We start from the raw sequence: 9,170 nt of genomic DNA, 5'->3' as shown, positions 1-9,170 counted from the left end.
TAACGTCATCATTTATAATGTTTGATATTTTATTTTAATCTTTACACTTGTCGTTACGGCTCTGCACAAGAACAAAACTCACAAACACACTGGCGATTAGCAAGATTTAAACCAGCGTAATGGCCGCTTGCCTACGTAATGAGGGCTGCGCATATCTTCCCGCCAAACCGAGTGAGAGTACTGATTCTGAAGCGATCTTTCTAATAAAATTTTTCCGAAATGTTTATAATAACCGCACGGGAACTGTTTAAACGAACAGGCAATCGGTCCTACCCCCGACCGGTCCGCCGCGCCGTTCTAAAACTAGTTTCGCACGTGTTTATTTCTCACATATTTGATTTACGATCCCCGAAGGGGTTTCTCTCGGATTTTACTGAAACGCCATTGGAGGACTTAAAACCGTTCCCGTGCGGTTATTATAAACATTTCGGAAAAATTTTATTAGAAAGATCGCTTCAGAATAATGTATCCTACAACCGTATAATGCTCTGATGCGGAAGATACGGGACACCTGTATATACCGTGATTATAGTTAGAACGATTATTCCCGAGATCGCCCAAGCAAATCTTAAGTTAAAATTGTCAGTAACAATTTTTTCAACCCAACCCCAGACCGCAACCCAACCCAACCCCGACCCCCCGACCTCCAATTTAAAAGTATTAAATTAAAAAGCTATTTTAACTATTAAATAAGTTCAAAATTAAGCCTCACAAGGATAAGAAAAAAAAATCGTACATACCAGTTAGCTGGTAGTAGTTTCGATCCACGGTACCATAAATGTACCTGTCATTTTATTTTTCTTAATTTTTGTCGTAAATGATGAGTAAATCGCAAATTTTATAATTAACATAATTCATAAATATAAATAATTAATAAATTTATAATTAATTCAAAAAATAAAATAAAAAGCAGGGTGTCCAACGGATGGGACACTTGTACTGTTATCAACTGTTATTTTCGACAAGAACCATTGAAACATCAATGAAAGTAAAGAGGAAGAACAACAACAACTTGAAATTCATTCTGTATTCATTTTGATACTAATCTATATCTCTCAAGATCTCTTTATATATCAAGAAAATGTTAAAACGTGAAGAATTAAAACAAGAAAAACCACAAGAATTTACTTTATGTTTATTTTCTACATATTGATTAGATAAAGATCAGAAAATTGTATAATTGTAAGGACTATGGTTACTGCATTCGTATACTGCAAGTTATATGAAATTCCCAGTATGTAAGTTAATTCCAATTACTTCGCATTAACATAATTGCATTGTTATTCTGTGATATTCCTAAAGATATTTTAAGTTAAGTAGACAAAAAAAAACATTAATATACATACAAAACTTTTATTTCAAAAATTATTCCTTAATATCTAAATAACATAATTTCAAATCTTTTATTGCAAATCCTTATCAGCAATTTTAAGTGAAACGTAGTTATTGAAATGTTTAACCTTCAATTTACCCCAAACAACATAATTAGATAACCCCACCATTTGCGCTGCATTCAAAGCCGCTGCTTCAGGATACATAACCGTAGAGCAACCTAAACCCGAAGGAACATTCAAACTTGACCAAACGTCCATCCCAACATTATCAGTTTTAACAGGGGGGCAATTAATAACTGGTTGAGAACTATTTCCCGATACAACAGGTCCTAATCCGTTTGATCGACCAGCCACAGCGATGAATATTGTTTTTAAAGGTAGCGATTCATAGTATCGAACAATTTTTAACGTTTCTTCAGTGCCTTTATGAGCGGAAGTGATTCGCATTTCAACGTTTAAACCAAGAGATTCACATGCGGTTTTAATTTTTGAACAAAAATCTTTATCGGAAGGACTTCCCATTAAAATTGCAATTAAATGATCGTTTATTGGAGTTAAATGTTGTAATTGTTCGCTGATCCATTCAAAGTTACGTTTAACGGTATCTAAATCGGATTGGGTTACAGTGCTTAAGTTTCTATAAACTTGTTTATCGACCATTAATCGTTTATCTCCCGAAGGCCATAATCTCCACGAATCGGAATCGATGATATCAGCCAATAAAATTTCACCTTAAAGAAGTTAACTTTAATTAATTTATTTAAAATATTTTTTTTGATATTACCTTTTTCATCAACACCAAACTCAATTTTCATATCAATTAAAGCACAATTTCTTGTAGCCCAAGCTTTTTCTAAAACTTCGAAAACCAAAATACTCATTCTTTGCATAATATCAACCTCAACGGCTCCAATTTCTTTCCCATGGAATTTAAATTTTGCTGAAATAATTTGTTCTTCAGACCATTGCGGATCATGATTGGCATCATCTTTAAAGAAAGTTTCATGTTTGGGCGGATAAAAACGATATCCTTCGGGTACACCCGTGTTTCTTCGCAAAAATGAGCCAGTTGCTAAACGTCGAGTAACCCATTCAATCGGGATCATCTCGCATTTTTTCGCTATAAATGAGTTTTCGCTTGCTAATTTTACGAAGGCTGTTTTAATACCAACTTGATTTAATATTTCAAAAACTTTAGCGTTGGTTTTATTTGAAATTGCAGCTTTTCCAAGTAGTTCGTGGGATTTTACACCATCCCCGGCGGTTATACGATCTTTACTTACTAAGATGCAGTGCCCGGGCATTGAGGGTAAATCAAAAACTTGTTTCGTTTTACCCTCGATAATTAAATTACCCAATTTCATTCCAGCCACTATTAAAGAAAAAAAACATTTTTAATTTAATTTGAAGGTTATTTTTTTTTTGACAGATTAACAAAAAATCTAACCTCACTTTGTTTTATTTCTAATAATTTAAAATAAAGGTTAAATTTCTTACCTTCTGTAGGGGTCATCTTCTTGATTTATTAAAAAAAAGTTGTTGAATTAAAGAAAATCGACGTAGTAACAAGAATAAAGTCGAAAACGAAAACACGGTTTATAAGCCGGGTTTTTTTATCGAAAATTTAGCGCATGCGCATCAATTGGGTTAACGTGATGCAACAAGTAGGAAATAAACACGAATGGAAGAAAACATATTTGTCGCTAAGGAGATGTTTCGTTATCTACAAATAATATTTAAAAGCAGAAAAAGAAATAATAATTAAAAATACATTAAAAAATCTATGTCGTAATGAGATCAGGCGGTTCAACGTGACGTTCGCTACTTTTAAATCGTTGGGGGGGCATCACGTGCTCATTTAAAACCAAATATTAAACGCGTACGATTCAATTGAATAAGATTTAACGCGAGGAAAATAAGTCTTTTAAATTATTTAATAATTAATTAATTAAAAGTTTTAATTGTGAATTTATTTAAATATTAGATCGTACCTATATTCAGGTGAGTTAAAAATTGCGGGAAATTTAAAATTAATTTTTAATTTTTTTAAAGTTATTTAATAGATAATGTGCGAACCGAATAAACTAATGATTAGGGATGATAAAAAGAATCTCTTCGATGATGAATCTTTTAAATTGGATAAGAGGTACAATCGGGGGGTTTCCCAGTCGGGGTTAACACACGAATGTGGTGTTTTTGGGTGCATTGCTGTTAATGATTGGCCTACGCAGCTGGAAATATCGCAAATTATTTGCTGGGGGTTGGTTGCACTACAACATAGGTAAGATATTAGTTAAATAAGATGAATTAATTATAAAATTAAAAAAAAATTCTTAAGAAACGATATTGATAAGAATTCTGATGAAATACTCCAACAAACAGTATAAGAAAAACAACTAATCACTCATCTATAATTTAACACTTAAATCATCATTAGTAAATGGAACTTTTCTGGTATTTGTTTAATAAAAACTTAAAATTTAGAGGTCAAGAATCAGCTGGAATTGTAACAAGCGAAGGAACAAGTCGACACTCATTCAATGTATGCAAAGGAATGGGAATGATTAATAATATATTTAACGATGAAGCTATAAGAAAATTAAAAGGAAATTTGGGAATCGGCCACACTAGATATTCAACAAGCGCCGCTTCCGAAGAAGTTAATTGTCAGCCATTCGTTGTACACACCGCACATGGTGCATTAGCCGTTGCTCATAATGGAGAATTGGTAAACTGCGATAGTTTAAGACAAATGGTTTTAGCACGAGGTGTCGGACTCTCAACACACTCCGACAGCGAATTAATCACCCAAGCGTTGTGTTTAAATCCACCAGAAGGTGAAACCGATGGTCCAGATTGGCCAGCTCGCATAAAACATTTAATGCAATTAGCTCCATTGAGTTACTCTTTGGTTATTATGCTTAAAGATAAAATTTACGCCGTTAGAGATCCTTATGGAAATAGACCCTTGTGTCTAGGGAAAATCTTACCGATGAATGAACGTAAGTTCACTTATTAAAATTCTATTTTAAAAATTAGTTGTTATTAAAAAACCAGTTCAAATGGGTCAATTGATTGCATCTTTAATGCATCTTTTGTTGTTTATCTCGATGATTTCTCAAGTGCGTAATGTTTACTTGACGTTTTCTACTTTAAATTGATAGGGATTAAAAGGTCACGTTCGTATTGCGATATTTTGATTGATAATTAACCTTGAATAAGATCATTTTATTTCTTCTAAAAGTTTTTCTAAATTGTTTATAATTTTGACAGGTGTCAAATTTTTTGTTGGTTATTATTACCAACATAATTTTTTTTTATATTATAACCTAAAATTTTTTTTTTTTTTAGCTCTCGATGGAGAATGTGATGAAACAAGTAACGCTGAAGGTTGGGTTGTTGCGTCAGAATCATGCGGATTCCTTTCAATCGGGGCCCAATACGTCCGGGAGGTATATCCAGGGGAAATTATCGAAATGACTCGAGAAGGAATCAAAACAATCGACATTGTAGCTCGACCCGGAGATAAAGCACAAGCTTTTTGCATCTTTGAATATGTTTATTTCGCGCGATCCGATAGTATTTTTGAGGGTCAAATGGTTTATGCTGTAAGAATGCAATGTGGGAAGCAATTAGCTATCGAACATCCCGTTGAGGCAGATATAGTTAGTTCGGTGCCGGAATCGGGAACGGCTGCTGCTCACGGGTTTTCAAGGCAAACGGGAATTTCTTTTGCTGAAGTTCTTTGTAAAAATCGATATGTAGGACGATCGTTTATTCAACCAAGTAATCGATTAAGACAATTAGCTGTTGCTAAAAAATTCGGAGCTCTCAGCGAAAATTGTAAAGGAAAAAGAATCATTTTAATCGATGATTCTATAGTTCGGGGAAACACCATTGGACCGATTATTAAGTTATTAAGAAATGCCGGTGCTAAAGAGGTTCATATTAGAATTGCGAGCCCCCCTTTACTATTCCCGTGTTATATGGGAATTAATATTCCAACTCGGGAGGAATTAATCGCCAACAGATTAACACCGAAAGAATTGGCGGTTCACGTTGGGGCAAATTCTTTGGAATATTTAAGTGTCGAAGGATTAATAAAAGCCGTTAAGTGGGATTTAAAAAGTAAGGGGTCCGCAAAAATTGGTCATTGCACTGCGTGTTTAACGGGAGAATACCCAGGGGGTGTCCCCGCACCTTTAGAATGGTAATCATTCAAACAATATATTTATTTTATCTTTACTATGTAAATAAATAAATAAACGTGGATTTTTAAATAAAATTTATTATCAATTCCACCTTATTAACAAAACAAAAATTAACATAATGAGCAAATAAATTTAATATAAAAAAACTCTAAGAAAAAACTTAACAACACACGTTTATTTATTCATCCTATATAAATAAATACTGACTTAATCTGCTTTAAAATATTAAAATCCGAATTAATTAAAAAAAAAAAGAAATGACTAGATTTTAAATAAATTAATTAATAATTACAACTCCGGTGATGGACTGCAACTTGTCGCTTGTAATCTTTGGATGATGTTGTTCAATTGAGCGTGATTATGACCACTGTAGGAGAGCAAAGTATTTCCATGCGTCGTGGTAACACAACCTTCGCAATTTAACGTTTTTTGCTTTACGCAAATCCAGGTACTTTTCGTTTCACGCCGATGACTCAACGTGTACATGTGGCCGCTATGAATCAAAACGGGATGACCGCGACGACTTTTTAAAAAATACAAACTACCTGAAAAGACAAACAAAATAAATAAAACAATTTTAAATGTTTTAAATTTTAAATGAATAATAAAAAGTAAAGTAAAACACTTAAATATCTCATTTATTTATATATAATAATCCGTGTTTGGAATGAAAATATGTTTTACACAATCATAATTTTGACTTATCGAGAAATAATAAGTTAAAACGTGCCCTAACCTCTACGAAATAGAATAAAGCTGATATTATAACTATAATAAACGAAATAATACATGTTATTGTTTAAACTTAAAATATTTAAATTTGAAAATGATCATAATCAGTCTTAAACAAAATAATCAAAATTAAAAAAAAAAAAAAACTATTTTACATTTGCACGGAGATTCACAAAATTTTTCAAATAAACATAACCTCCAATTAATTTCAATTTAAGTTAATGTGGCCCTATAAAGAACATCTCTTAATTGTTGAATTGGTACAAAATGATCATCCTCTGGGTTATAATCGGAGATGGGTGGATGGCTGTGCCTTTGAGGCCACTTGACGATGTCACCATTTCGCGTCCAACATGTTGCGGGACACCGGTACTTGGCGTTACGGTTCAATTTGCAGTACCAGAAGCCTTTCGCTTTATAGGAGCTCTTCTTGATAAATGAGTGGCCATCGACGATCAGCCGTGGGTTGCCTCGCCTGCCCACCACGCACTGTAGAGTGCCTGCGGACAAAACCATTTTGATTTCAATTAAAGTTACTAAAAAATTTTTAAAATTGGTGGAGATGCAGCGAGCAACCCTACGACTTTTTAATAAAAAACAATTTAATGATTTAGCTTTCGTACTGCATATTTAACCGTCACTTTCTTTTTAAAATTACAAAGGAGGCCCTCACCTGGACTTGACGTATCCATATTTTGCTTTATCCCGGAACAACTAGCTGCCGTTGAAAAATTAGGTTTAAAATCGGAAGTTTCCCCTAAACTTGTATCAATCATCGAACTAACATCCATCGAATCATCGTAAGCATCACTAAAATCTTCATCGATCGGTTCTTGTTTAGGTGTCACCACATCAAGATTACTTTCTGAAGCGCTAACCGGCGTTTCAATTCGGGGCTGTTTCGCAGGAGATTGAGGCGTTATCGGAGATCGTACCATCGGGGGAGATTTTATTGGGAGATTAGGTTCGATGGGACGAAGATGTTGAATGGGTTTGATTATTTTTTTAACCATCGATTTACGTTTTAAATATTGCTTTGAATCTGTGGGATCAAATTTATGATTTGAATCTAATCCATTTGTTTCCTATTAAACAAAACATTAAATGTTGTTGAATTAATTTGTATTTAATATTTACCTTATTATTAGCGTTTTCACTTAATCCTTTGATTTTTAAAACGTCCGCTACCCTCATAAACATGGGTATTTCTTCTTGGCTAACACTAACCTCACCCTGATACATGAATTCGAGTAAACTTTGCAGTGCCGTGTATTTAACATCTTGTAAAATAACTATTGGGTGATCACATGGGTTAACTCGAAATAGTTCTTTAAAATACGGACTGCACACGGAAAGTACCGTTTTATGGGCTTTCAAGTACTTCCCTTCCGCTGCCAGTGTTACATCAACGAGGTCTTCATCCCTAAGCAAAGTATGAAAGCCTGAACTTAAGTTGTTGTGGAAATTGTTCCAACACAACGAGAATTGTTCACTTTCCATCGTTTCTCCTTCGGGTAACCTCAAATTGAACAAGCGGAAGTTGGTGCTATAGACGCGTTAATGCGTTCTGAATGCGATTCCGGTGTGGTTTCATAGAACGCGGGCGGCTTTTTAAGTAATCCGAGATGGTTTGCAAGCAAAACAGTAAAATGGTGGACGATGTTGTCTAAAAATGACAGCTAAATTAAATTATTTACCGATAGATGGCGCTAAAATATTTTACTTAAATCCAATTTAATTTTTCAAATTTCATTAATATTGTGTGATTTATTTCGAAATTGGTGATAAATAATTATTAAAAACATAATTTTTTAACTCAAATTAAATAATTAAAATAATTTACCGATAGATGGATCAAGTAGTTTTAATAATCGCTGAAAGTTACTTGTTAGTCTTATTACATATTAAATTTGTTTATTATTAAACAATAAAATAAAAAACATAATTAATTAAATAAATTAAATGAAATAATTAAAAACAACTTTAATGTATTCAAAAAGAAAAAATCAAAACAGGTCCCACCGAGATTTGAACTCGGATCGCTGGATTCAGAGTCCAGAGTGCTAACCATTACACCATGGGACCGCTCTTAATGCCAACCCTTAAAAAACAGCCTTTAAAGAAAATAATCCCATAAATAACGAAAAACTTTTAATTTTAATAGTTATTTATGAAACAGTGTGTGAAGTTAGCTTTTTGCGCACGAACGCGATGTTTAGATATCGCGTGAGCAACATTTTTGTACAAGCCTTTTGACATGAACCAACAGATACATTTGTTTGTGCTGATAAGCATCGTAAAGATTTCTGGGGGCCTGCTTCCATTCTTTCACGAATTTCTTTAACGATATCTTCTGTAAGAACTATAGACCGGCAAATAGATTTTCCTTTACAAACCGAAGACATTCCTCTAAATCTTTTGATTATACGCCGCACATGTTGAATAAAGGAATCAGAAATAACGTTGACTTCAGGAAAGTCCTCTTGAAATTGCCGATGGCAACGTTGGTACGAATAATTCCAAATTCCTTCTTCATTGCGTATTCCCGGAAATAAGCTTCAACAATGAATCGATTGTGTAGCAGATTGTGTAGCTGGGCAGAAAGACCCTGGTCGGTAGCCCTATTCTACCCCGTATATTGTATGTATATATATGTATAAATGTATTATTTATTCTCTTATTCTCTTATTTATTTTATGTACTAAGGGTTCAGAATAAAATTTGTTTTCTCTCTCACGATTGTGTAAATCGGTGAAAGCCACGTTTAACCCAAAAACGTACATATTCCAATTATTTACTCATGTTATTGGTTACCTATGACAAATACGCGCAATTCAGGTGGCAACAAAAAATGCCTGTTATGATAATAAATATCCAATTATAAGAAAAAATA

At 33.5% G+C, this 9,170-nt stretch overlaps 3 protein-coding genes and 1 non-coding gene across 6 annotated transcripts; 1 reads left to right on the top strand and 3 right to left on the bottom strand.

Moving 5' to 3' along the window:
• Nucleotides 1-1,339: 1,339 nt before the first annotated feature.
• On the bottom strand, nt 1,340-3,042 carry LOC111417005 (PAICS bifunctional enzyme). The gene is made up of 3 exons (XM_023049141.2): nt 2,832-3,042; nt 2,119-2,706; nt 1,340-2,065 (listed from the first exon to the last, which is right to left on the bottom strand). The coding sequence occupies exons 1-3, from the start codon at nt 2,845-2,847 to the stop codon at nt 1,404-1,406; spliced, it is 1,266 nt and encodes a 421-aa protein (XP_022904909.1). The 5' UTR covers nt 2,848-3,042; the 3' UTR covers nt 1,340-1,403.
• A 191-nt stretch (nt 3,043-3,233) lies between these two features.
• LOC111417004 (amidophosphoribosyltransferase-like) lies at nt 3,234-5,619 on the top strand. Of its 2 annotated transcripts, none has more exons than XM_023049139.2 (4): nt 3,234-3,335; nt 3,387-3,615; nt 3,819-4,336; nt 4,686-5,619. In XM_023049139.2, exons 2-4 carry the CDS (start codon nt 3,401-3,403, stop codon nt 5,546-5,548), a joined length of 1,596 nt encoding a protein of 531 aa, XP_022904907.1. In that variant the 5' UTR covers nt 3,234-3,335; nt 3,387-3,400; the 3' UTR covers nt 5,549-5,619. The 2 variants fall into 2 exon arrangements, with proteins under 2 accessions (XP_022904907.1, XP_022904908.1); XM_023049140.2 differs by having other exon boundaries at nt 3,243-3,335; nt 3,398-3,615.
• Nucleotides 5,605-7,955, bottom strand: LOC111417006 (uncharacterized). 2 transcript variants are annotated; one of them, XM_023049143.2, is made up of 3 exons: nt 7,415-7,955; nt 6,951-7,362; nt 5,605-6,090 (listed from the first exon to the last, which is right to left on the bottom strand). In XM_023049143.2, exons 1-3 carry the CDS (start codon nt 7,775-7,777, stop codon nt 5,834-5,836), a joined length of 1,032 nt encoding a protein of 343 aa, XP_022904911.1. In that variant the 5' UTR covers nt 7,778-7,955; the 3' UTR covers nt 5,605-5,833. The 2 variants fall into 2 exon arrangements, with proteins under 2 accessions (XP_022904911.1, XP_022904910.1); XM_023049142.2 differs by lacking the exon at nt 5,605-6,090 and adding an exon at nt 6,166-6,777 and having other exon boundaries at nt 7,415-7,954.
• A 335-nt stretch (nt 7,956-8,290) lies between these two features.
• TRNAQ-CUG (transfer RNA glutamine (anticodon CUG)) lies at nt 8,291-8,362 on the bottom strand. The gene has a single exon. It is a non-coding gene; the product is annotated as a tRNA-Gln (tRNA).
• Between the last annotated feature and the right edge of the window lie 808 nt (nt 8,363-9,170).

Source organism: Onthophagus taurus, chromosome 3 (genome assembly GCF_036711975.1).
Source record: "Onthophagus taurus isolate NC chromosome 3, IU_Otau_3.0, whole genome shotgun sequence".
NCBI classification, from domain to species: Eukaryota; Metazoa; Arthropoda; class Insecta; order Coleoptera; family Scarabaeidae; genus Onthophagus; species Onthophagus taurus.
The sequence above is the reverse complement of the archived record's forward strand: the minus strand, read 5'-3'. Positions and strand labels throughout refer to the sequence as shown.